The sequence below is a fragment of the Eucalyptus grandis genome, chromosome 11, assembly GCF_016545825.1.
Source record: "Eucalyptus grandis isolate ANBG69807.140 chromosome 11, ASM1654582v1, whole genome shotgun sequence".
In the NCBI taxonomy this organism is placed as follows: Eukaryota; Viridiplantae; Streptophyta; class Magnoliopsida; order Myrtales; family Myrtaceae; genus Eucalyptus; species Eucalyptus grandis.
In genome coordinates this window covers 9,590,740-9,618,552 of record NC_052622.1, presented here as the reverse complement: position 1 = coordinate 9,618,552, position 27,813 = coordinate 9,590,740, and the positions used below count along the sequence as shown (strand labels likewise).

The following is a 27,813-nucleotide window of genomic DNA, read 5'->3' as shown; positions in this document are numbered from 1 at the left end:
AGTAACTTCCTGGACTGCCGGTTCTGGCTTGCCTGCTACTTCGCATAGTCTTCATCGCTCGCCATGTCTCGTGAATCTTGCCTATGAGCGTAGGCAGCTTCTGCTTCTGATGAGACAGAAAGAAGAGAGTTGGGTCATATTCACATATGCGATCTGCCATTTCGGGCGTTCTTCAATGGGTGCTGTGCTATCAGAAGAGGTTACCTTCCTCTGCCAACAGCAGCAACATGTTTCCGCCCTTCATTTCTATTCTTCCACCTACGCAAAAGGCTCCCAAATTTGGTAAGTTTCTTCAGGCGGGGGAGCTTTGCGTAGGACTCCACACGAGGCATGCCCATCCCTAGAGACGACTGAGGGGACGTAACGACCATGACCCGCAATGTAATGACGAAGACTCCATAGCCGATGGCTTGTTAAGTGCTCCTCTTTCAGATTTGAGAGAGAGAGAGTAGGGAAAAGAGGGCAACTCAATCAGCGGGCAAAGCTGTTCGGAAGGAGCATATCGACTTGAGGTGTTGGCGACGCGGAGCTACAACGGGTGGAGAAGCTTAGCCAGTGGGCGTAGAGGGAGGAGAAAATGCACATGTACTACTGCTGTGTTAAACCTTTTAATCAGATTGTTAGATAAATAAGTACGTTAGAAATAAGAGAAGTCGGTAATTGAAAGAAAATCAAACAACTGTTTATAACTAACTCAAATAAGAGTCAATAACGCTAAATTAACTGGATATATAATTGTATAAAATGATTAATAAGTAAGGCAAATAAAAATGGTAATTTTAACTGATATAACTCGTCGCGACCTCTTTTTTTCTCAACGTCCCCAGTTATGGCAAGCATCTACGGAAGCTAATGGTTCGACTATTTCTATTAGGCGTTGGGCTAATGGTTCGACTATGTCTATTAGGCGTTGCCCGAACTCTCCCAAGTCCACCAATTCACGACTTAATGATTACTCTCCCAAGTCCACCAATTCACAACTTAATAGTCTAAATTTTTAATCTATAAATTAATTTTAAAACGGAGTCGCCACTAATCAATTTGAGGTGAGTCGATTACAAATCAAGCGAAGTATCGAGAGATGTACTCACTCTTGCGCAACCAGTGAAATTAAAATCGATGACTTTATTATAGTTCTTTTAATACCTAATCTTATTTCAACCTTAAGATTTTTGGATTTTGAGGGGTTTTCTAACATGTGTTTTTTTCGATTTTTGGTCTTTTTCTAGAAGATATATATCATTTTTCTAGCTTTTTGACTTCTTTTTGGCTTTTTTAGGAAAATAAATATTTTTAATTTTTTGTTTATTAAAATATTATTTTATATTATAATAATATTTAAAAACAAACAAACAAACCGGGTCGGATCCCAGGTTGGGTCCGACCCGGGAATTTTTCCTTTTAAGCGTAAAAGCCCAAACCGATTTTGGCCCGATTCATAAAAAATTCCAGCCCAACATCTACCCCGCCACGCGTGCAGCCCGACCCGGGAAACCCTATCCGGACGTCAACCCGCCCGACCCGGTTATGACCCGGACTTGCAGCCCTCTTCCTTCTTCCTCTTTGCGGCGCCGAGGGAGGGTGGCTTGGGACGCCGCCCGACGGTGACTTAGTGACGGTGGCGATACGGCGGGTGACGGCAGCCGGCTCTCCGATGGGAATGACGCCGGGGATACAGCGCAGTGGCAGTAAATAGGAAGCTGGGATGGCGAATAGGGTTCGGAGGGGGTCGAGTTGATAGGGACGACGCGGGCGGAACCCATCGGTACCTACACGCGGCGAGCTGCATCGGTCGAGGGGGCAGCGTCGGGAGACAATGCCAAGGCGGACGGGATCGGACGGCGTCGGGGAACGACGCTGAGGCGGACGGCCTACAGCAATGGCGTCGGTGCAGGGGGACGGCAGCAGCGTCGGTGGCGGCTACTGGAGGGGGCGCGGACCAACGGTCTCGCAACGTCAGGGGGGGTGCAGCGGCTGCGGCAGCGGCGACGGCGAGCTTTCTCCCCGCCAGATCTGGCCTGCTCGTGTGGTTCGCGGCCTGTTCTTCTCGAGAAAATATTGGCTGCGGCTCTTACTCCAGCGTGGCTTCCTCCGAGTCCACTCACCGGGCGACACGTGTCGCCCGGCAGCCACGCTGGAGTCCGAGCTTTGGCCCTTTTATTTTCATAAATATTGGAGCCAGCTCTCGAAAGTTTCTCTCTCCTCCTGCAAGTATTGTCCTGTTTTAGTGTTCTGCAAGGAACCAAACAGACCTAGCCTGCACATTCCCTCTCATTGCATTTATTACGAAGGAAAGAGAAGCAAAGCTTTACGTTGCTCTCCAGGAAAGAGAATTACCATTTCCCATTTCTTTCACCCGACGGAGGTTTTGAATCTCAAAATCTCATGCTCGTCGCGCCGCTCGCTTCTCTCTCCGGCCTCTCCCTCCTTCGATCTTCCCCCGCCCAGCACTGCCCCTCCGTGGATCACGCTCATAGCCCGTTCGAGAACTCGAACCTCCGAAGTTGGTGTTTCGGAGGACGGCCTCCCCAACCGGCGACACAGTCGAGGGAGCTGAGAAGGAGGCCACGGTGGAGTAGTCGAGGGACTTGATGTCAACGCGGCGAAGCCTAAGCTCAGGGCTCTTGACACAGATGGTGAGGGCGAACCCGAGGAAGGCGGCGCGGAGGATGACGATCAGGGTGAGGGTGTAGACCAAGCACTTGCAGCTGATGCGCCTCTAATTGCGGCGAGGCAGTGGCTTGGCAAAGTGGGCGAGGCGGTTCTCCTGTCTTGCCTTGGCTGAGTAAGCTCGGCGTCGCTAGGCCAGGTTGACCTTGCGTCACCTAGGCAAGGGCGAGCCTCGCTGATGGCCTGATAAGGCTCGCCTAGCCACCGAGCCTTGTGGTGGCCTGGTGAGGCTTCGACAAGCTCATCGGCCCTCCCCTAGCCGATTGCCAGGGCTGCTGGGCCGACAACCGGCCACAAAGGACGAAGAAGGAAAAAAAAGAAAAAAAACGAAAAATATAATAAAAATATTAAAAATATTAAAAGAAACAAAAAAATTATATAATTTTACCAAATGTATTTCTATTTTGGGAATATAATTTTTTTGTAGTTATTAAGCATGTTCTTATACTTATAAATTATTCTCGAACAAAAAAAAAAAACCATTTTTAATAAAAAAAAATTGTTTTCCGGAATGTAAATCGTTATCAAAGCCATTACGGCATTTTTTAATTTATTTTTAAATTGCCAACTTTATTACCTCTAATAAAAGAAATTTCTCTTATATTTTAGAAAATTTTATTTGCCTTTCTTATCAACATCTTAAATTTGCCAACCATTATGTGAAATTACCAACCTTTAAGTAACTTAACACTTTCCTCCAATAAAGTTACCGACAACTTTTTTGTTATTAACTCTCATTTGAATTGCATTTACAAACATTTATTTGTTCTCTTTAATTATCAACTTTTCTATGAATTACTATCTTTATTTGTCTCACTACCAATTAGGGGTGATCGATGTCAAGGTGGATAGGTTCTAAAGCTGAAATGTAAAACCTAATATGTTATAATTGGTTCCTAGTTTTTGGACCAACCTACTTTATTTGCTTAGAACTGGTTTTAAAACCTACTCTATTTTTTCAGTTTGGTTTCAGGATCTACTCAAGAAACTGTTTTCTTTTCCCCTCTTTTTGGTTCATTTTTATAGCAAAATCATATGAGGTTAGAGCAACAAAACGATTCAAAGTAAAAAAAACAACAAAAATCTCTGTCCGCCAAAAACAACAATCCATGAGATGAACAGTAGTCACATATAGTTATAAATAATAAAAAGGTCGAACATGTAACATAAAACATAAATTATAAAATTCCATTCCCCCATTCATTCATACAAATTTAAGGGAAGAGAAAAGACTAGCAAGAAATTCTAAGGAAGGACAAAAAATGAAGTAATGTTGAGGTTAGAATTTAGGGAAAAAGTAACTAGAGTTTTGGCTTTTTAGCTTATTAAATGGCTCCTAAATTGGTTTCAAAACAAGGCAATCCGGTCCAAATCTTGAGTGGGTATTCACTTGGAATCTGTTTCCGGACAAGTTTTCAACCGGTTCGAAAAATTTGTAACCTGTTCTTAGACTAGTTCCAACGGGAATTGATTCTTGGACATGTGTTTTTGGGCAGTCTAATCTAGTTCCCGAGATAGCAACAATCCGGTTGCATACCCCTACTATCAACTCTTTTATAATCACAAATCTCAATTAAAGTGATTATCAACTTTTCACATACCAACTAACAATGCATTATCAACTCACGTTTGAGTTAGTTACTAATATTTAATTGGGATTTTCTTTTTTTTTTTTTTTAAATACCAACTTATCTAATCTTTGACCCCCCACCCCCCACCCCCCCCAAAAAAGGCTTTTCTCATCCTTTACCGATTTTTATTAACCTTTCTGCCCACAACTTAAATTTACCAACTATAAATAATTTCTCAAGCTTTATTTGTGTGACTTACTTTTCTTAAATTGTTAAATAGCTTAAGGTTATCAATAGAGTTGCTTATTAGTATTTATTTGTTGTTATTATATTCACCAACTTTTTCTATTGAGGTATCACTTTCATTTGCCGTACTAACCAACTTTTTCTACCAACTAATTTTGAAAATTATCAAGTCAATTAGAGTGATCGCCAAATTTTTTTCATATTCCAATTAGTTTCACATTATTAAGGCTTATTTGAGTTATTTACCAATGTTTATTTGGATTATTTTGCTATTAAATTACCAGCTGTCCTTAGATCTTTCAACAAAAATCTTCTTCCATTGTAACTACTTTCATGACCCATAATAGTAACACCTTGTGTTTACCCATTATATAGAATAGCCATTTTTTTTGCATAACGTACTATGTTATTGTTGACACCTAAATTTTGATTAGGTTTTTAATTAGGCCTTAATTTCTATATTTATGTATTTTTCATTTTTTGGATAATAAATAATAGATAATAATAAGAGAAAACAACAAAAGAAAAATACAAAAACAAGAAAAAAAAAGAAGCAGCCAAAGGAGGGTCGGGCCTACGGGCCTAGCCCCTCCTTCTCTCTCGTGGGCCCCATGGCCCGACCCGCGCGACCAGGCCCTTTTTCCCTTTCTTCTTCCTTCTTCCCCCTTCTTCTTCTTCCTTCCTCTTTCCTCCTCCGCCTCTGCGCAGACCATGCACAAGCAACGACGACACGCTTGAGGACAAATTCTACGATGAAGAGGGGAAGAGTAGACTCGACGGCAACAGGACACGCAATTTAGATCTGAATAGAGGCGCCGTGCGGAGAAGGTCAAATGTGGCAGGAGTAGCCGAAGACGACCGGGAGGAGAAGAACGAGAAAATATTGGCTGCGCTTCGACTCTAGCGTGGCTTCCTCCGAGTCCATTCACCGGGCGACACATGTCACTTGGCAGCCACGCCGGAGTCGAGCTTCGCCATTTTATTTTCGTAAACATTGGGGCCAACGATGATCCAATGACGCTTCGATGAGGTCGCCGGCCAAAAGGAAGAAGAAGGAAAGAAAAGAGAAGTAGAGAAGAAGAGAAAATAGAAGAAAATAGAAGAAAAAAGAAGAGAAAAGAAAAAGTTGTTTTCGGAAACAAGAAGATATTTTTTTCTACTTCTTATTTATGTTCCAAGTCTATTCCCGATAAAAAAAAATAGATTTTTTGTTTCCAAAATAAAATTTTTACCAAATAGGTTTTTATTCTTTTTTCATTCCTCGAAACAAAAGAACAAAATTTTTTGTTTTGAGGAATAGAAACAATTTTTACCAAATAGGCCCCAACTAACTCAATGATATCTTAGTTAAATAAAACTTGGTAATTGCTCTAAATAAGTTGATGATTTCTCAAAAAAGTTGGTAAATTTAATTAACTCATAAGTAAGAAAAATAAAAATTGGTAAATTAAACTATAACAAATAAAAGTTGCTAAGCAACTCAAACAAGATTTGTTATCCAAAACTGGTTGGTAACTGTCGCGACCTCTTTTTTCTCGGCGCCCGCAATCGGGTACGAGCACCTAAGGAGGCTAATGGCTCACCTGATTTTATTAAGCCCGGACTCTCCCAAGTCCACCAATTCACGACTTTAATAGTTTGAGTTTTTAACCTATAAATCAATTTTTAAAATGGAGTCACCACTAATCGATTTGGAGTGGGTCGATTAGAAACCCAAGCAAAGTATCGGGAGAAATACTCGCTCTGCGCAACCCGAGAGAAATTAGGATCGGGGACTTAATTACACTAGTTAATCACTAATGCCCTTTCGGTACCTAATCTTGTTTAAACCCTAAGGCTTTTTGGATGTTTGAGAGATTTTCCATGCATTTTTGGGAGGAAAAACATTTTTTTTGAGTCATTTTCTAATTTTTGGACACAAAAGGGATATTTTTTTTTTTTGGTTTTTTTAGTATTTTTTGGAAAAATACAAGTCTTTTTGGCTTTTTCTGAATTTTTGGCCTTTTTTGGAAAATATGAAATTTTTTGATTTTTTTTGATTTTTCGAAAAATAAAATATTTTTTAATATTTCTTGATATTTTTGGAAAATAAATTATTTTTTTATTTTTCCCGATTTTTAGAAAATAAAACATTTTTCAACAATTTTTAATATTTTTCGATTTTCTGGAAATTAAAACATTTTTTTATTATTATTTTTTTTATAAATAAATATTTTTTATATTTTTTAAATTAAAATAATATAAAAGCTGACCCGGCTCGGATCCGTGGGTTGGGTTCAACCGGGCCGGCCAACGCAGACGGCCCGACTCAGATTTTTCTCCCTTTTTTTCTTTTTCCAAGCCCATGAACTAACCCAGCCCATTTATGCACAAAACAGCCCACACAAGTTAGGCCTAGAGGACCCGAAGGGAGAAACCCTACCGGATGGGGTTTCGCCCGACCGGCCGGACCCGACGCGGACGGAAACCCTAGGGCGCGGGTCACGCGCCCGACTCGGGCCGACCCGATTTTAGCCGCGTCGCCACGATCCGGCGGCCGTGACGAGCGACGGAGGGGGAAAAGCAGTCGATCGGCGGCGGAGCGGCTTCGACGCGGCTACAGCAGAGATGGCCAACCCAGAAGCGAGGTGGCAGACGAGGGGAGGTCAGAGATGCTCACCGGCTTCGGGAATTTCAACCGAGGCTTGTTGGTAGGGGGCGGCACGGCGGTGGACGTCTTTTGCAGAGATCTGGTGCTGCAACGTCGGGGACAGCGACGGCCTGGTTCGAAGCGACACGGCACGGCGAATGGATAGATCTCACGTCCGCCGCCCCTCTCCTCCGTATGTGACCTTTCTCAAGTCCTCTTCTTCGTGGATCTTGAACTCTCTCCTCTCTTCCGGCCTCAACTGCTCGCAGATCCGGCGTGGCGAGCAGCAGCGACGGTGTGCGAACGGCGGCACGACCGGGGAAACTTCGATTTTTACTGGTTCTTCGAGCTTCGAAGGAGTGGTGCTCGTGGGGGAGACGGCAGCAGCCACTGACGTCGGGACCTCGCGGTTCGCGGCTGGTGCTCGGCTCACGGCGGCTTTCTCGACTCCTCTTCTCTCCAAGCGGCCCCCACCTTGGTTCTCTCTCACTCGGGCCGATCCGAGCCTCCACCGGCCGGATCGACCTTCTCGGACTCGCTAGCCGGCGGCCTCCCGAAGTCTCTCGGGAGGTCAGCCGAGCTCGCGACCCGAGTTCTCTCCCGCGCTCGCCCTTCAATCCTTCCCGATGTCTCTCAGTGAAGGATTTCCGAGCTCGCCCGTGCCGTTCTTCGACGAAGGTGGTGCCCTTTTATAGGCGAGGGAATCCGGTCGACGGAGCTTCGACCGCCGGTCCCCTTCGCGCGCCGGGCGGTTCTCCTTGGCTGAACCGGCGTCCCATCCAAGCTCATCCAGCGAAGCATGCTTGGCATTGATGGCGCTTCGCGATCTTATCTTCTCCGGCCGACGTCGGCCTACTCTCCTCAGCCGTAGGCCGTCCTTTGCGCGTGCGTCGTCTTCTGCGCGTGAACTACGAGAGGCGGAGAAAGAAGGAGCGAGGAAGAAGAAGAGGGAAGAAGAAGAAGGAAGAAGAAGGAGAAAAAAAAAGGGTGGGGCCAAGTCGTGCGAAGGGAGAGAGAAAGAAAAGGGGCTGGTTGCTTTGCTTTTTGCTTTTCTTGTTTTCTTATTGTTGTTTTGTTATTTGTTTATTATTTCGAAAAAGACAAAATAAATAAAAAATTAATTAATAAAATAAATAGACTAAAAATTGAGGTGTCAACAGCTGCCCCTCTTTGGAGGTGAGCTCGCAGAGGTTGCATTCAAAGACAGACTGATGCCTCAATTTTATCCATGCATGCGTAGCATATTATACTTTATTTGGGACCTATCATTCTATGTGGGAAAAAAAGAAGAGCAATATAACTTTACATATACTGAGACAGATAAGAAGATACCTGTAGTTACTTACCGGAAGTGAGTGAGATAGGGTGTAAACCCCGAGTTTTGGCAAGTATCAAGGCGTCATCTTACCTAGTGATATGAGGAGGTTGCTTTTCCAGGGTTCGAACCATTCTTCGGTCACCTGTTAAAACAATCAATGATTTGTCTAGGACCCGAACCTTTCTTCGGTCGCCTTGACGGGAGATTGGTCCTTCAGGACCCGAACCATTCTTCGGTCGCCTGTTGGAGTAATCAGTGGTTTGTCTCGGACCCGAATCATTCTTCGGTCGCCGTGACGGGAAGTTGCTTCTCTAGGACCCGAACCATTCTTCGATCGCCTGTTAAAACAATCCATGATTTGTCTAGGACCCGAACCTTTCTTCGGTCGCCTTGACGGGAGATGCACCGATCTTTCTCGGGGCATCTCATTTGTGGGTGCCCGATTTGAATCGAGGACACCGCCTTGGTACCCGACCTTTCTCGGGAGATGCGCCGATCTTTCTCAGGGCATCATATTTGTTGGGGGTGTCTGACTTCTGTCGAAGACACCAGTTGGTACCCGACCTTTCTCGGGAGATGCGCCGACCTTTCTCAGGGCATCGATTTGTGGAGCGTCTGACTTCTGTCGAAGACACCAGTTGGAACCCGACCTTTCTCGGGAGATGCGCCGACCTTTCTCGGGGCATCGATTTGTGGGGTGTCGACTTCCAAAGACACCCGCTTGGTACCCGACCTTTCTCGGGAGATGCGCCGACCTTTCTCGGGGCATCGATTTGTGGAGCGTCCGACTTCTATCGAAGACACCGGTTGGAACCCGACCTTTCTCGGAGATGCGCCGACCTTTCTCGGGCATCGATTTGTGGGTGTCGACTTCGTCGAAGACACCGGTTGGAATCCGACCTTTCTCGGGAGGATGCGCCGACCTTTCTCAGGGCATCGATTTGTGGGGTGTCTAATTTCTGTCGAAGACACCAGTTGGAACCCGACCTTTCTCGGGAGATGCGCTGACCTTTCTCAGGGCATCGATTTGTGGGGTGTCTGACTTCTGTCGAAGACACCAGTTGGAACCCGACCTTTCTCGGGAGGATGCGCCGACCTTTCTCAGGGCATCGATTTGGAAGATACCTAGACATTCACAGGCATATCAATGAGTACCTGGATATTCACAAATACTAACCTCAAGGATATTTGGGCCTTTGCCAAAGATCAAAAGGGGCATTTCGCTTATCATAGGCAATGGACGGGTACTTGGATGATCACAAGTGCGAACTCTTGGAGGATACCTGGACGTTTGCAAGTATCGAAGGGGTACCTATACGATCACAGGTACAAACTCTTTGGAGATATCAAGCATCGAAGGGGTATCTGGACGATCACAGGTACAAACTACTTGGGGATACCTGGATGATCACAAGTATCGAAGGGGTACCTGGACAATCACAGGTACAAACTATTTGGGGATACCTGGATGATCACAAGTATCGAAGGGGTACCTGGACGTTCACAGGTACAGACTATTTGGGGATGCTTGGATGATCACAAGTATCGAAGGGGTACCTGGACGGTCACAGGTACAAACTCTGAAGGGAGAATCAAGGCATACCTAAGATATTCGTGTGGAAATATCGAGGATGGGTCTTGCATATACGTGAAGGTCTCTCACCTCCTGGTAATTGAGAATATTGAGGACGTACTTGGGATATTCGTGAAGGTCTCTCATCTCCTAGTAATTGAGAATATTGAGGACGTACTTGGGATATTCGTGAAGGTCTCTCACCTCCTGGTAATTGAGAATATTGAGGACGTGCCTCGCATATTCATGAAGGTCTCTCACCTCCTGGGGAATATCGAGGGCGTACCTTGGATATTCGTGAAGGTCTCTCACCTCCTGGTAATTGGGAATGTTGAGGACGTGCCTCGCATATTCATGAAGGTCTCTCACCTCCTGGTAATGAGAACATCGAGGGCATGCCCCGCATATTCGTGAAGGTCTCTCACCTTCTGGTAATTGGGAATATCGAGGACGTGCCTCGCATATTCATGAAGGTCTCTCACCTTCTGGTAGAGGGGAATATCGAGGGCGTACCTGAGATATTCGTGAAGGTCTCTCACCTCCTGGTAACATAAACTTGAATGTAGCACGAGGCTTACCTGGATGGCCATAGGCACTTGAAAGGGGTGGAACACCTGGATAGCCACAGGTGTACAAAGTACTGGAATACTCGTATGAACACAAGTATTTAATGATATGATCTGGGACCGCTCAGTTGGTCCAAGTGTAAGAAAGCATACCTGGGTAGGCGTAGGCACACAAAGTAGTGGAATGCTTGAACAACTGCTATTATTTGGGGACAATTTGGGCAAGTTGAGTGTCTTGAAAAGGAAGTACCTAGACAACGGTGTGTACCTGACGATATGGGAATACCTAGACAGCAGTAGGTATTCCAAGAGATACTTGGTTAGCCACAAGTATCAATACTCTGGGGACAACTTGAACATGTCGAGTGTCAGGAAAAGGGAGTATCCGAACGGTGACCGATACTCAAAAGACAACAGGGATACCTAGACAGCAGTAGGTATTTAACAATAAAGGGATACTTGGTTAGTCACAAGTATCAATACCTTGAGGACAACTCGAATAGGTCGAGTGTCAGGAAAAATGAGTATCCGGACGGTGGCCGGTACTCAAAGACGATGGGATACTGAGACAATTGCAAGCACCCAAACTCAAGGGACGACTCGAATAGGTTGAGTGTCAAGAAGAGAGTACCTGGACAGTGATAGGTACCTTAAGACAAATGGGGATAGAGATATGCTTACTTGGCAATATCTCTGATCTCTAAGAGTGTATCTGTTATTTGCACAGTATGCACACATGATTGTATATGCTGTAAATTCATGAGGTCAAATGAGATTCATGCATGATAATTTTGTCAGTTCTGCATCTTTTGATTTCCACTGGGGAAGATTTTGAAAGACAACATTCATTTAGAATGTAGATGTCTTGAGCATGCCGATGAGGGACTTTCGATCCCGAAAGGACTTTCCGCTCACTCTCATGGAAAAGGCTATCCCGACCATTGATGTAGGATTCATAAGGACCACACTATCTCACTGTCATCATGTCAGCAGGGGTCCGAGTATTCTCGCAAACAGTACGACTTTACCAATGTGAGAGGTCTTTGTTGAAACTGTGATGAAGTCTTGGTCAGTGGCTCATCAGAGGGGACCATCAAGGTCGAAGCCTATGGACGAAAATGTTGCACGATCATCTCCGGGTTTACAAGTCAAGAACCCTGCGAAAAGAGATAGAGTAATCTTGCTCGTACTTCTTCGAGCGATGCTTATAGACATATGAAATCCTACGTTAATTGAAGTGCCCCTAATGTCTGAAGAGACTTTTACAATGGGATGCAAAGTAGGCTTGATTCATGTGTAAAAAGGTAGAGCTGGTGATTGCCTTGGCATTTGTCACCAGTCTTTCTTCTCACTATCAAATGGAGGTTCTACAACAACAACATTTTCTTGGCTGCATTTTTGACTGGAGGGCATTGGCCTTGCTTTTACCAGGCACACTGCTTTTTTCATGCCCTTATTTTTTATTCCCGTTCTTCAAATATGGGCATTGACCTTGCTCTTACTGAGTACACTTTTTTTATGCCCCCGCTTTTTCATTCTTGTCGTTAGAGGAACCGGCCTAGACAAGTTCAATCGAAGCACCGTTATTAGACTCTTGAGTCTTCATCTTCGATGGCTCTTCGGGCTATACCGCAAATGGCAGAATTTGTTTTGTCTTGATGTGAGGTAAAATTACGACTCACTTGGGTTGTACAATGAATACAAGTGCGTAAAGAAAGAATTGCTCTTCATGACTCTAGGGCATTTAAATTAACGCGAGTGTTCATATGCAATAAAGACACTCGAAGATTGATGCAAGTGCAAGCAAGAAAATTTCTATCCCCTTTCTCACTTTGTGATGCTGACTTGCTTTCGACTTGCCCCGGTGTGGGTGGTTCCTTGACAGGATATGAGAGAAATTTCATCAGTGAATGGGGCTCAATGGGGTGAGCGATGTAATGCCTCTCACTATTTTGGTTATCATACCATTCGCGAGAGAACTCTTTACCCTGCAGCCATGGAATCTTCTGCACTCATCTCACAAGTGTATAGATGGGGGACTGTGTGTAGGATATGGCTTGCCTTCCATCATTCTGACGCGCCTCATCCAGCATGCTCAATTAATCTTGTATTCTTCATTTAGCTGTCTATTCTAATAATCCTTAGTGGAATCAGTGACTTAGACAGACAAAATCATCATGCCGAATTCATCTGGAAACGACATGCAACATTTTGAATATGATGGAGTTTGAACTCTTCAAAATAAGTGAATGGTTTTGACTCGAAAAGACCTTGTTGACAACTTTAGGAGTTAACATAATGGTGCTTCCAAATATGTTAAATTTTGAACATCAAAAGGGTTATTCGCAAATGGGTGTCGATGATTGTCCCTATTGATTAGGGATATGACACATGAAGGATCGGCCGGGGTTGGGGATCTAATCGGGCATCTCTATTTTTGCCCCTGCATAAGAGAAGATGAAAATAGATCAATCAACAAGGCCAACATTAAAGGTGAATTGAGGCCTGAAGGATCTCTGCCATTTGCTTTGGCGATACTTGAGACGTCATTTTGCTTGGGAGAGTTTGTCATGCCTCTCATCGATTTGTTATCTCGTGTTTTTGACGGTCGTTAATCCCCGCAACAAACAAGACATGCTTTTCATTGATTCATTATCCTTGCTTTTGACAGTCAGGTGATCCTGCAACAAACAAGAGGGAATGTGTTAGTCATGAACTCTTTCAAGAGTCAAATAACTGGAATCGATACAACTTTACCCTTCACTCAGGTTTTTGCGAGATGATTGGGTGAACCCGAAGTGAGAGGGGGACATGAAGTCCTATGTCCCTTGCTTCATTAGGTCAATTATTCTCTGAATTAGCTCCTGGTTGACATGTCTTTTTACACGAAGCCAGGTGAATTTGATGTGGTTTCCACGTACTAGCTTGGCCAATATTGCTTTGCCTAACCATTGAGTTTGGTTCTTGAGTTGTGATGCTCCCCGTCAATAGGGGAATATGTCAAAAGTGAATTCAAAGAAGGGGGAGTATTGGAAACGATACCAAATTACTCTTCTTCGAAGTTTGTATTTGCTGACTCCTGATGATGTTTGAATATCGATGATAGCCTTTTCGTCTTGGCATAGTTTGACATTTCTTTCGATTGGCCTTCTTCACTTGTGACCATGTATGCATGATTGCTGGTCGTTGATTCATCTTCAACGCCTTCCTTCTGTGGAATTTCTCCTTCTGTCTTTAACTATAGCATCATTGGGCAAAAGTCATGTACCTCAAGCTTCTATGGAATCTGAGATGGTCAATCAAAACCTCCAATTCTCTGATGGCAATCACTTCTTGCAAGAGCATGTATCTGAATAGGAAGTCAAGTTTCCAGGTCCTTATTTTGAATAGGGGCTAGAGACCGCTTCAACCGTCCGGATTTCTTCCCTGTTGACGATAGCCGATTTAAAGAAAGAGAAGCAAATCCTTCTTTGTGCTTCTTGGCTCGTTGAAGCCGGAAGTCCTGTCAATGAACTCGGGACATCCTGCCTTGAGCTATCATGTTATGCATGCTTCAAGTTTGATAATATGTCTGTGCCTATTACATCCCATCTTTTGTATCCTGTAAATAGAAGAGAGAGATTGTCATTCTCAGTATTATGTTAAGGGAATAAGACTTACCATTTTTTTTTTAAAGCGAGATGTTCCTTTCTGTTTGCCCCTGCTTTCTTGGGAGGGTGTCATTGAATTCGGTGAGTTCACATAATGTGCTTGCTTTAAATGCCCCCGTCGCACTAAGTCAAAAGGGACGGGAATGATCTTCCGAGACATGAAGTGAGTGAGTTAGAAAGACAAACATGATTAAATTTATCATCTTGTTTTGACAAAAGCTTTTGGTGATGAAGTGGTTTTCATTTTCAAAATATTTTTTGGGGAGAAAAAGCATAAGGAAGCCCAGCCCTCAGTATTCTCCTTGGATGATGTTTTCTTTTCATGGTTGGATAGCATCACCGGGCAAGTTTGGAGTATCGCCTCATGCTCTTAAAACAAAATATTATAACTGCACAATAGAGTACTTGGAATGGAAAATACAACAGTAGCACACTAGACAAGATAAGAGACATGAAATTATAAAAACAAGTAAAACCCATGAAAACTCCCATGTAAAGGAGCGCTTTGATAGTGCTGGTCTTGAAGCTAAGCGTCTTTGAATTCCTCGCCTTCGAGACTCGAAGTATTCGCATGCGATGACTACCTCGTTGAAGTTACGGAAGTGTAACCCATGCAGCCAACAGCGCCGCTTGCAGACAAAACTTCTATGAACTGCTTCATTAACTCCTCTTCACCCGCTGAGGGTGGGTTTGTATCATGAAAGCCCTCCACCTCCTTGCGTATGCTCGGAAATCCTCCATTGCTCTTCTTCCAAGTGAACCAAGTTCTCACAAGGCGCCCGGTTCCGATCCGGCTTTGGTACTGATGCAAGAACGTGGAAGTCAACTCATTCCGAGTCCTTTAGAAGATAAATATTTGTTGTGATAAACCATTGCAATGCAGACCCCGTAAGAGTTTCTTGGAATGCCTAAGTTGTGAACGACATCGGGCCATAGTACCGACTCATTTCCGCATGGAGATACCGCAAGTGGGCCACGGGACAAGCCATGCCGTCATACTTGCGAAGATTGGGTATCCACATTTCTATGGGGCTCATGATCCTATGAGGGCAAGACGGGCTTGATGTATCTTGGTTAGCCACTTTTTTCCCCCTTTGCATATCTGTTGTAGTGGTGAATTTTTCTGTTTCAGGGAAGTTGGATTCTACTGAGATTATCCCATTACTTTCTTCTTGGTCAAGGTTTCCGAATGAGGACGAAGTATTGAAGCTATTCTCATGGCCAGAGGATGAGCTCAATACTTCATTAGGATCGTAGCGGATAAAGACGTATGATTCTTCTTCTGACGGGCCTTCATCCCCGGATGAGAGTAGGAAACAATTATACGATGAATCGTCAGTTTCATTGTTGAAATAACGCTGGAAGTCCTTAGGATTGTATTCTAGGGCCGGGAATTCTTCAAGGTTGTACTCCAGAGGATGGTAGCCTTCAAAGCTGTATTCTTGGGAACGCTCGAAGCTTTGGTGCGGTGGCTCGTCGCAGATGCTGAATTGATCTGCTTAGGCTTTCTTTTCTTGGCCCCCGGTCCGGACCTTTTGAGTAAGGCCCCCGTTTCGCCCTCGATTCTCATCAAGGGAGTGAAAGACACTAGAGCTTCACTTTGTCGATTCACTTCCCCAAGTTGATAGGGGTTGGTATTCTTTGGACCCTAGCTCTTGGAGTAAGCAGGGAGTCATCCATGCGTGCCCCGCCTCTTGAACAGGCTCTTTGTCTTTGATCTCGTACAAAGGCTCCTTGCCTTTCCTAGTGGGAAATTTTCCAATAACGGTGTTGTTCAGCTGCCCATTTATCATGCAAGGCTTCATTGACATGCTCTTCTCCTATCTCAGCGACTAACGGTTCCTTGTGCTCCACGATCATCGGCTCTTCGTAGGGCGGGTGATGTCAAGATTATACTCTTGGTGAAAAAGATGAATTAGTTCCCTCCCGGGTTTTAAGGGACTAATCTTCTGACAATGTACCATCGCAAGGGGGCCGTCAAGCTCGATTGGTACGATTGAATCATCCTTCGAACCAGGTAGGCCTGTAAGTAAGTCTCTGGACGGGGGGTATCAGCATACCTTTCGCATTCAGGTGCTTTGAGCTCTTCAGGAATCTCAATGCCGGCGTAATTAGACAGGTCCATCGGATTCTGCTCCTGCAACTGGCTTAACTTTTTCATGATCCTTTCAAACTGTCTATGGTACTGGCCATTTTCTGGCAAATTTGCAGGTGTTATGACGATGTTTGAGGCAACTATAAAGTTGGGCTCAGCTTGAGTGGATTTCATTTGTCTTGAGAGTTGTTGAAGGACAATGGACATCTGTCCTACGCCGTCTTCAATGTTAATAAGACGATTTTTACATCATTCTGATCGGGTCCTATTGCATGAGGCCATTTGCGGACGATTGATGGCCGGCAATTCATAATTACCTGTTCGTGTTGAAAACAATGAATGAGCATGACAGTAAACAAAGATTGACCCATGGCAATGGTCTAACTGCTTTCTTATTTATCAAAAGAGGATTTTATAGACCGCAGACTTCTGACATCTAGAACTTGCAATTGAAAAGACAGAATGAAATACTAGACATTAAACAAAAGTCCCTAAACAATGGGACAAAACCTTCACAATATTAACACTAAGGGGCACATGATTGCTAATTTATATGCGACGGGGAGCCTTGCTCTTGTGAGGACGCCTCGCTTCCTTAGGGCGGTTTCTCGAGGTGTGCATCCAGTCCATTCCCAAATCCCTCTCCATGAGCTCGCTTGCTCGTGTTGGTCGCTCTCCGCGCCGATCGAGTGAGGGACTAATGGCTTCCATCTTTTCGGGATGCGATGGTTATGGATGTAGGACATGGAGGCGTGGTGGGCTTTTTCTTCTCCCTCAAGCCCTTCAGGTACCACAATCCTTTTGCGATGACAGCTGTTCCAGGTTTCCTCAGCGATAGAAATTTCGAATGCATAGTCACGGCTTGTGTTGAAAAGAACTGGAGGGATCATCCTCTTGAAAGGCGGTGGGATCTCCTGAAGGGCTCCATATTGTCGTGCTACCCGATACGGGTAATAGGGAATGGCGCCGGTGAGGCCGAGCAATGGAATTGGGCGGGTGCGTATGTAAGCAAAGCGGGCCCTCTTTTCATGGAACCAACCAAAGACACCATTGGAATGCCTCGGAGCTGGGTCTCTTAGGAAGTTTACCCAATTTAAACAACTTTGATTGGGAATGTATGGTCCTAGAACCATAAATTTTTGTAATGGATTTTCAAAAGCATTTGTTTCGGACGTTCGCATGAAGTCTCGAAATTCGCTTAGGTGAGAAAAGAACCAGACTTGTAAAATTTCATGAGAGGCTCGCATGATTTTCTCCGAGTTGTCTTTAAAACGATTAAATGACAAGAATGTTTCAGTTAAAATCATGTTGACATAATTCCCCCCTCTTAAGATCTGATCAACTATCCATGCCATCTTGGGAGTTATGGCATTTCTTTGATGGGGAAGATGATGAGCCCGAAAAGGCCGGGAGGAAAATTTCACTTTTTCGGGTCATAGGCTGATTTTGGAAACATGCATTCATAAATTCCAATGGGCAGGTTTTATGGTTATCTTCAAGAATTTGTATCATAGTATGGACTTCAGTTCTTAAAAGCCGTGCTAACCCACGTATCGGGATGAGGCCCGTTGATGGTTTGACAAGCTTTTTCTCAAGAGGCATTCCAGTGATGATGCTTGTATTCTTCGGGGTTGGGGTTAGCTCAAACCTACCAAACATAAAAGTAACCGTCTTCGGGCACCAGAAATGTGCTATGGCTTGTATGACTTCAGGGCGAACAGTGATTTGGATCAACGATAGGAGATGACCGACTTTGGCCTTCACACGCTCTTGGGCAAACTGATCTAACTGACCCCACCATCTGAAGAGCTCCGCCTTGGGAGCAGGAATGAACTGGATATCGTCTTTCCCCATCGCATATAAACTGGGACTTGAAAAGTTTATCCTAAATTGCCATGGGCCAAGTAAAAGGAATGAGTAAAAGTAAAGAGATTACTTTTGCTTTTTAAAGAAAAATGGCAAGCACAAAGACACGCGCATGGGACGTGCGGCTCGATTTCTAACTCAGAAGGCTTGGTGAGATTAAAAGGATATCCGCCCGTCGCAGTCTCGCGTTAGCAGCATATCCTCCTAACCTCGGCTAAGAAATTCGGGGAAAAGAAAGGCAACCTCTACATCGCAGTCTCGCGTTCGAGGTCGTATCTTTCTTAACACCATCCTAGAAATCCTATGGCGGCCCAGGTCCGGCGGCCGGGTTGTGTGTGCCATGTGTAGTGTTTAAAACAGTAAAGCATGCATAGCAGTTTATAATCACAAAACATTTTATTTTGACAGAATGAAAAAAACTTTAAACTATTACCCCCGCACAAAAGGAAAAAACCCAAGTTAGCAAGGCATTTAAACAAAGATAAAATGGCCTAAGTCCTCAATTTTCCCCAGCGGAGTCGCCAAGCTGTCGCGACCTCTTTTTTCTCGCGCCCGCACCGGGTACGAGCACCTAAGGAGGCTAATGGCTCGGCTGATTTTATTAAGCCCGGACTCTCCCAAGTCCACCAATTCACGACTTTAATAGTTTGAGTTTTTAACCTATAAATCAATTTTTAAAATGGAGTCGCCACTAATCGATTTGGAGTGGGTCGATTAGAAACCCAAGCGAAGTATCGGGAGAAATACTCGCTCTGCGCAACTAGAGAAATTAGGATCGGGACTTGATTACACTAGTTAATCACTAATGCCCTTTCGGTACCTAATCTTGTTTAAACCTAAGGCTTTTTGGATGTTTGAGAGATTTTCCATGCATTTTGGGAGGAAAAACATTTTTTTTTTGAGTCATTTTCTAATTTTTGGACACAAAAGGGATTTTTTTTTGGGTTTTTAGTATTTTTTGGAAAAATACAAGTCTTTTTTGGCTTTTTCTGAATTTTTGGCCTTTTTTGGAAAATATGAAATTTTTTGATTTTTTTGATTTTTCGAAAAATAAAATATTTTTTAATATTTCTTGATATTTTTGGAAAATAAATTATTTTTTTTATTTTCTCGATTTTTAGAAAATAAAACATTTTTCAACAATTTTTAATATTTTTCGATTTTCTGGAAATTAAAACATTTTTTATTATTATTTTTTATAAATAAATATTTTTTATATTTTTTTAAATTAAAATAATATAAAAAAGCCGACCGGGTCGGATCCGCGGGTTGGGTCCGACCCGGGCCAGCCCGCAACGCAGACGGCCCGACTCAGATTTTTCTCCCTTTTTTTCTTTTTCCAAGCCCATGAACTAACCCAGGCCCATTTATGCACAAAAACAGCCCACACGGTTAGGCCTAGAGGACCCGAACAGGGAGAAACCCTACCCGGATGGGGGTTTCGCCCGACCCGGTTCGGACCCGACGCGGACGGAAACCCTAGGGCGCCGGGTCACGCGCCCGACCCGGCTGACCCGATTTTCGCAGCCGATGCTGCCTTCACGATCCGGCGGCCGTGACGAGCGACGGAGGGGGAAAAGCAGTCGATCGGCGGCGGAGCGGCTTCGACGTGGCTACAGTAGAGATGGCCAACCCGGAAGCGAGGTGGCAGACGAGCAGAGGTCAAAGATACTCACTGGCTTCGGGAATTCCAACCGAGGCTCGTTGGTAGGGGGCGGCACGGTGGTGGACGTCTTTTGCAGAGATCTGGTGCTGCAACGTCGGGGACAGCGACGGCCTGGTTCGAAGCGACACGGCACGGCGAATGGATAGATCTGCGTCCAATCAGCCCCCTCTCCTCCAGATGTGACCTTTCTCAAGTCCTCTTCTTCGTGGATCTTGAACTCTCTCCTCTCTTCCGGCCTCAACTGCTCGCAGATCTGGCGTGGCGAGCAGCAGCGACGGTGTGCGAACGGGACGACCGGGGAAACTTCGATTTTCTTTGGTTCTTCGAGCTTCGAAGGAGTGGTGCTCGTGGGGGAGACGGCAGCAGCCACTGACGTCGGGACCTCGCGGTTCGCGGCTGGTGCTCGGCTCACGGCGGCTTTCTCTGACTCCTCTTCTCTCCAGCAGCCCCCCCAGCCTTGGTTCTCTCTCACTCAGGCCAGATCCGAGCCTCCACCGGCCGGATCTGACCTTCTCGGACTCGCTAGCCGGCGGCCTCCCCCGAAGTCTCTCAGTGGGAGGTCAGCCGAGCTCGCGACCCGAGTTCTCTCCCGCGCTCGCCCTTCAATCCTTCCCGATGTCTCTCAGTGAAGGATTTCCGAGCTCGCCCGTGCCGTTCTTCGACGAAGGTGGTGCCCTTTTTATAGGCGAGGGAATCCGGTCGACGGAGCCGACCGCCGGTCCCCTTCGCGCCGGCGGTTCTCCTTGGCTGAACCGGCGTCCCATCCAAGCTCATCCAGCGAAGCATGCTTGGCATTGATGGCGCTTCGCGATCTTATCTTCTCCGGCCGACGTCGGCCTACTCTCTCAGCCGTAGGCCGTCCTTTGCGCGTCGTCGTCTTCTCGCGTGAACTACGAGGCGGAGAAAGAAGGAGCGAGGAAGAAGAAGAGGGAAGAAGAAGAAGGAAGAAGAAGGAGAAAAAAAGGGTGGGGCCAAGTCGTGCGAAGGGAGAGAGAAAGAAAAGGGGCTGGCTGCTTTGCTTTTTGCTTTTCTTGTTTTCTTATTGTTGTTTTGTTATTTGTTTATTATTTCGAAAAAGACAAAATAAATAAAAACTTAATTAATAAAATAAATAGACTAAAAATTGAGGTGTCAACAGAATCGATTGTAAAACAAACTGGTAATTTACAACAATCAAAAATATAAATAAATATGAGAGTTGTTAAATTTAAAATGTTCGTAAAAGAAAAGTTGATAAATGATAACAAAAGTTGATAAATTAAACAAATAGAAATTAATGTATATTGGTAATTAACTCAAATGAGAGTTAATAATCCAAAACTAAATTGGTAATTTAATTGAAAAATTGGTAAGTTGCTTAAATATATATTGGTAAATTCACATAAGAGTTGATAAATTTAAGATGTTGGTGAGAAAGACAAACAAAAGTTAGTAAAAATAAGAAAAATTGATACTTTTAAACTGTTAAAAAGTGTTAGCAATTTCATAATAGTTTTGTTAAGTTATCTATAAGTTACTAGTAAATCATGTTATATTATGATGGTCCGCCATGATGGAGTGTGTCCAAGGGCCACAGTTTGCCCTAATGGGATTTGTGTTCAAGAGGCACCTATTCGCCTATAGTGGGGTGCAATTGAGAGGCGCCATTTGCGAGTGGTTGTCTCTTAAAGGAAGTTAGAGTAACTTCCTCATTCTGCAATCATGAGATAGTCTCTCTCTCTCTCTCTCCGCCCCCCATTTAAGAGAACAACGTACAAAAAGACTTCCATTATTATTTTGAGAAGACAATCGACATTCATGCATACTTTCCTTGTGATTACATTCAGACTATCTTGAAGTTGTAGATTCATTCATTGCGTGTTGATCATTCAAAGTATATTTATGGGTAATCGCTTTTAATCAAATAGCAGAATTTCTCATTCATCCATAATAACAAAACATGCATCACCAATTTAGTTTAATGATCAAAATCTATTTCATATCAATGGTTTAATCCACTGTCAATATCTAAACTTAAAGCTCTAAAGGTGGCTTCCCCGAAATTACGTTATCGTATAGCACTTAGCCTTTGATCACATATAGCAATAATATAAGGCCCTAGAGGTAGCTCCCACGAAATTATGTTATCATGTAACACTAAGCCCTTTATTACACATGTCAGTAGTGCAAACCCTAGAAGTGACTCCCAAGTAACTCAAGTCACCATGTAGCACTTAGCCCTTGACTATAAGGCTCTAGAGATGACTCACACGAAATTTCATTGTTGTGTAGTAGTTAGCTCTTTGCCCATTCACATCACATTTGATTTCCTCAATACAACACAAATCATCTTTCAATAATCATCACACAATCACATAAATCAAATGTACCAAAACAGCATGCATAACTTTTCAAGAGAGATTTGTCGAATCATCTCACAAGTATCGAGCACTCTATCCATCTTTATACAACAAATGGATCATCACTTCCCCACACAAGTATATGTCAATTATTCTTACCTTAGTACATGAGTTTCACAAAACCAAAGAAGAAATTAGTACTACTGACTTGGAGATGCCACAAAATAAAATAACACACATTATTTGATCATTCGATCTCGCAATCTTATCAAATAAGCAAGAAACAACATTAAATTTGGTAACACGCTACCTCAACCATGAAACAACTATATTACGCCTAAACATTAACAAAATGATTCATATGTGCTAGTAAATCGCATATTCAAAACAATTATTCAAGATGTTCATAACGCAGCACTTGATTGTAAAACTTGGTTACACTATAACTTTCTCTATTAAACCCCGTTCCAAACATACTTATAATCAATAGAAATGCCTTCAAATATACTACAATAATCCCAACTTGATCATCCCAAAATCAAACTGAAATCTGACAAAATAAGGGCTTGAAGTTGCTGGATGCACACTATTTACTACGCGCGGAAAACTTCGAAATTTTGTTCTAGGCAAACCAGCTCAATTCAAGATCCATAAAATTCTATGACTTCACGACACCTTAAACTATTATTTCTATACGCCGCTTAACAACTCAAAAATCGGATTTCACCACTCAATTTTCTCAAGATTCCGAATTTGAGCCCTAAACCCAGAAAATACTTCAATTGGATGAACCAGGACTTCAACACTTACCGAGCATTGCATTACGGAGTCGAATTGGCTTGGCGAGGTGCTAAAGACCTGCACAAGAGAAACCCTTTTTTTTCCTTCTTTTTCTTCTCTCTTTCTTTCCCTTTTCTCTCTCTCTCTTTTCTCTCTTCCCAAGCTGGTCGGGCTTAAAGGGACGAGCGTTGCCCCTTTCACTTTTTTTTTCTTTTTTTTTTTAACAAAAGTGGGTCCCATCACTTATTTGAAAAGTCAAATATTACAGTAAATAAATCTAAAATTTTGTCTAGCCTTGATTTCCTGTTTTTTTTTTTTTTTGGTAAAAGGTAAGTAGTATATTGAGAACCTTAATTTCCTGTTTATGTCTCTTAATTCTGAGAACTGTATCGGTACTGCGCCAGAATTGTGTAATTTTTTGTTTGTCTTCAAAATCATCAGGCTGTCCTGAAAACTGGCCAAGCTATAAATTTTGTTGTTGCTGTGGCAGGTTTACAGGGGTACTCTGCCCTCTGGAACTCCAGTTGCCATAAAACGAGCACAGCAGGGATCTATGCAGGGTGGGGTCGAGTTCAAAAATGAGATTGAGCTTCTATCAAGAGTCCATCACAAGAATCTTGTCAGCCTTGTTGGTTTTTGTTCTGAGCACGGTGAACAATTGCTAGTGTACGAGTTCCTTCCAAATGGTACCATCAAAGAGAGTCTCTCAGGTTTCTCCTCTCAAGTCTCTTATGTTGAGAAAGCATTCATGCGGAATTTAGGTTTTTTAAGAAAAAAATTCCTCGCTCATATCATCTGTGTTCACAACTACAAGTTTCGACTTGCAGGAAAGTAAGGAATCAGGTTGGATTGGGCAAGAAGACTTAGAGTAGCCATTGGTGCAGCCCAAGGTCTGGCTTATCTTCATGAGCATGCTAATCCTCCGATCATAGATAGGGACATAAAATCAACCAATATCCTATTGGATGATCACTTGAATGCAAAAGTTGCTGATTTTGGTGTCTCCAAGCCCATGGGAGACGGTGAAAGGGGTCATGTTACCACTCAAGTCAAAGGAACAATGGTCAGTAATGAGCTTTATAGCCCATTTGGTTCGGCTTTTGGGGAATACATTTGCAGAAATGCAAATATCTTTAGGTGAAACCTAAAGGGGATTTTCCAAAATGCAAACATCGTTTGGTAAAATTTGTATTGAGAAACAATTTTTGCCAAAATACCGTTTGGTAAAATTTACATTTGTAATTAACTTTTATTAAATTAAAAATATATTTATATATATATTTTTTTTTTAAGTTCGGCCACCAGACCGCCGAATCTAGCTGCTGGACCGCCGGATCTGGCCCTCGAACGATCGCCGGGTCGAGCGACCCCAGTGTGACGACCGCCGGGGTCGGGCGACCCCAGGCGACCCAAGCGGCCGTTGCCTGGTCGCCTGAGGTTGTGCAACCCAGGCAATCGTCGCCTGTGTTCTCACAACCCTGAGGCGACGACCGCCTGAGATCGGGCGATGGTCGCCAAGGTTGGGCAACCCTTAGGTGGCGATCGCCGACGGGCGCAACCCCTTGGCCGGCGATTGTCGGTCTCCAATCGGCTTCTCCAGAGAAGATGAACAGTAACCCCAAACTTGCATTCCGAAAATACAACTTCCCAAAATGCCTCTAGACCTGCTTTGGGTTAAGAGCCATTTGGAAATGCAATTGCATCTTGCCAAAATCCCCCAAAAAATCGAACCAAACGCGTTTGCATTTGGCCAAGGACTTTAGAGTCCAAAAGCCCATTTGAAAGGTTGAACCAAACGGGCCTTAGTCTAACGTTAGATAGTCAAACTTTTCTCAGTAACACAGAAATTTTGCATGTGTTCCCTGATTCCTAAAACAATCCATGTTATTGAGAACCTAGTACTTGTCTGGAGAAGAAGTGCACTTTTCAGGTTTTGGTCAAGAGTTTTCTTTAGAGAAAACAATATAAGAAAATTGTTCTTGTCAGTTTGGATGATTACCATGATAATTTCTGCAGAATCATATGAGAGACAATTAATTGACCGAAGTTATTGAGAAAAGGGCTATAGTGTTGGTCATTATTGTTTGTGTAGTTTTCTTGATGAGTGTTACATACAGATTGTGCTTTATTGTTGTGAAGGGCTACTTGGATCCTGAATACTACATGACGGAACAGCTGACCGAGAAGAGTGATGTCTATAGCTTCAGAGTATTGATGCTGGAACTCCTTACAGCCAGGAGGCCAATAGAGCAGAGCAGATATATTGTGAGAGAAGTGAGGGTGCTCATGAATAAGGACAAAGATTTGTACAATCTGCAGGGGATTCTCGACCCAGCCATCGGATTGGGCACGTCTTTGAAGGGTCTTGAGAGGTTTGTGGAGTTAGCAATGAGATGTGTGGAAGAATCAGGAGCGGACAGGCCAACCATGGGAGAGGTGGTGAAGGAAATAGAGAACATCATGGTTTTCGCGGGTTTGAATCCAAAGGCCGAATCGGCGACCACTTCAGCCAGTTATGAGGAGGCGAGTAAGGGGTATGCTACACATCCCTACCACAATGAGGACTTCTCGAAGTATAGTGGGGGCTTCCCACCTTCGAGGATCGAACCCCAGTAGGCAAATTACAGTCATGATCAGCTTCAGTGTACTTTAAGAAAATTAAACTAGCATGTGTAGTCATGACCAACTCTTTCCAGATGTTCAGGTCTTGTGTGAGTGGAATTCTGAAGGAAGTGATCATTCCCATTCCACCTGCACAACCAGTTGGTCTTCTCGCGGAGAAGACAGTGTATGGACTCGTCTTTTGAGTGATTGGGAGGATATGAGGGCCACCACGGCACCTTGTAACTTCCTGGACTGCTGGTTCTGGCTTGCCTGCTTCTTCGCACGGTCTTCATGGCTCGCCACGTCTCATGAATCATGCCTATGAGCGAAGGCTGCCTGTGCTTCTGATGAGACGAGAAGTAGAGAGTTGGGTCAGGAGGAGCCAAGTAAGAGTATCAGAAATAAAGACGAGAATATTTAGAGTGCCAAAACTTGGTACAAAAAAATATATAAGTGTCAAAAGTATGGAAGTAACACTTAAATATCACATTTTTTTGAAAAAATGGACGCTCGAGTGTCAAGTGTATGCCCTTTAGAAATCTTAGGTTGCAATTTTTTATTAATATTAATTATCCATGGCTCGCCGAAGAGCTAACTCGAGCTAACTCAACAAAAAAACCAAAAGAAGAAAAAAAAAAAACCATTGTAGAATGGTAGGGATTGAGCCCTTGTTGTCGCCTCCTCCCCGTCATCGCTAGGAAGGACCGGCCACCCTTGCCGAATCTAAGGGACGCTGGTCGGTCGAGGTCGCCAACCCCTAGTAAGGGCCCGGCAACCTCGCCCAACCCTTCCCCACCGTCACTAGGGTTGTTTTTGCACTTATCTAGCAACGTTAGCGTGCAAAATGACATCATTTTACACTTCCCTCGTCGGACAATCGTCATGTCAACATTTTGACTGGATTTCTCCTTTGGCACTTAATTGATCAATTTTGCTCCGATTTTAATATTTAAATATCATGATCCTAACTTTTAGCACTTAAATGTTATCTCGTGCTAAGTTTTGGCACTCTAAGGTCGGTGTGTTTTTAAATAAGTGTTGGTAATGCAAAGTTAGGTGGAATCAGAGAATTCAATCACTCAGCTCTATAATTTTCAATATGAGCTGGTAAAAAAGTTTGTTAGAGCAAACAAAAGTGATAACTCGATAGAAAGAGTTGGTGAATATAATAGGAACAAACAAATACTAATAAGCAGTCTATTGATCATTGTAAGCTAGTTAACTATTTAAGAAAAGTAAATCATACAAATAAAGACTGATAATTATTTATAGTTGGCAAATTTAAGTTGTCTGGTAGAAAGGTATATAAAAATTGGCAAAGGATGAGAGAAGCTTTTTTTTTTTTTTTTTTTTTTGGGGGGGGTCAAAGAGTGGGGAAATTGGTATTTAAAAAGAAAACACCAATTGATTATTACTAATTAACTCTTACAGGAGTTGGTAATGCATTATTTGTTGGTACGCAAAAAGTTGATAATTACTTCAATTGAGATTTGCGATTATAAAAAGAGTTGGTAGTGAGATAAATAAAGGTGGTAATTCATAGAAAAGTTGATAAATAAAGAGAACAAATAAATGTTATTATTATGCAATTGAAACGATAATTAACAACAAAAACTTGTTGGCAACAAACTCTTTTACCAAGTATTTTGATACTTACCAAATCTCGAAGAAATCCACGAAATAGAATCTTATTTTTTTCATCATAATAGTAGAATCGTCTAGGGTTCGAAAAAGCCTGCAAACAACCAAATTAATCTTATCAATAAACACGAATCTGAGCCGCAATGACATCTAATTCACCAATCTATACCCTGACTCTTTCATTCAATATGTTCTTATTGACTTCATAATTATCCATTATGAAGTTCTGCTCGCCACGGTGCGCTGAACATTATCATGATGAGGACTGCTCTAAAGTCTCCCCTTAAATATATTTTTGCTCCTTCAACTTCACCAAACGAAAACATCGTTTCTATTTTGTTATGACTTGATTGTACTTGGTCTTCCTCCTTCCCCATCCAAACTTTACTACATCCCTATCTTTGCATGTCTCAGCATCCAGTTTTTTTTTTCTGGCCCAATTCAGTTGAATGATTCTTCGAAAACGACCAGATGGTCGTTGACTGTGCTCCTTTTGTCATGGACGCGACCAGTGTAAGCGTGTACAGTTACTTCATTCATCAACTTGTCGTTTTCTACCTTTTCTCCTTCATCTTCAACCCATGCTTCGGTGCTCATCT

At 43.3% G+C, this 27,813-nt stretch overlaps 1 protein-coding gene across 1 annotated transcript; it reads left to right on the top strand.

Annotated features, from left to right (window-relative positions):
* The first annotated feature begins 1,879 nt into the window (after window positions 1-1,879).
* Window positions 1,880-25,585, top strand: LOC104454730 (probable leucine-rich repeat receptor-like protein kinase At5g49770). Its single transcript, XM_039305046.1, has 5 exons — window positions 1,880-2,029; window positions 23,460-23,693; window positions 23,797-23,812; window positions 23,902-24,032; window positions 25,109-25,585. The coding sequence occupies exons 1-5, from the start codon at window positions 1,880-1,882 to the stop codon at window positions 25,583-25,585; spliced, it is 1,008 nt and encodes a 335-aa protein (XP_039160980.1).
* Window positions 25,586-27,813: the final 2,228 nt, after the last annotated feature.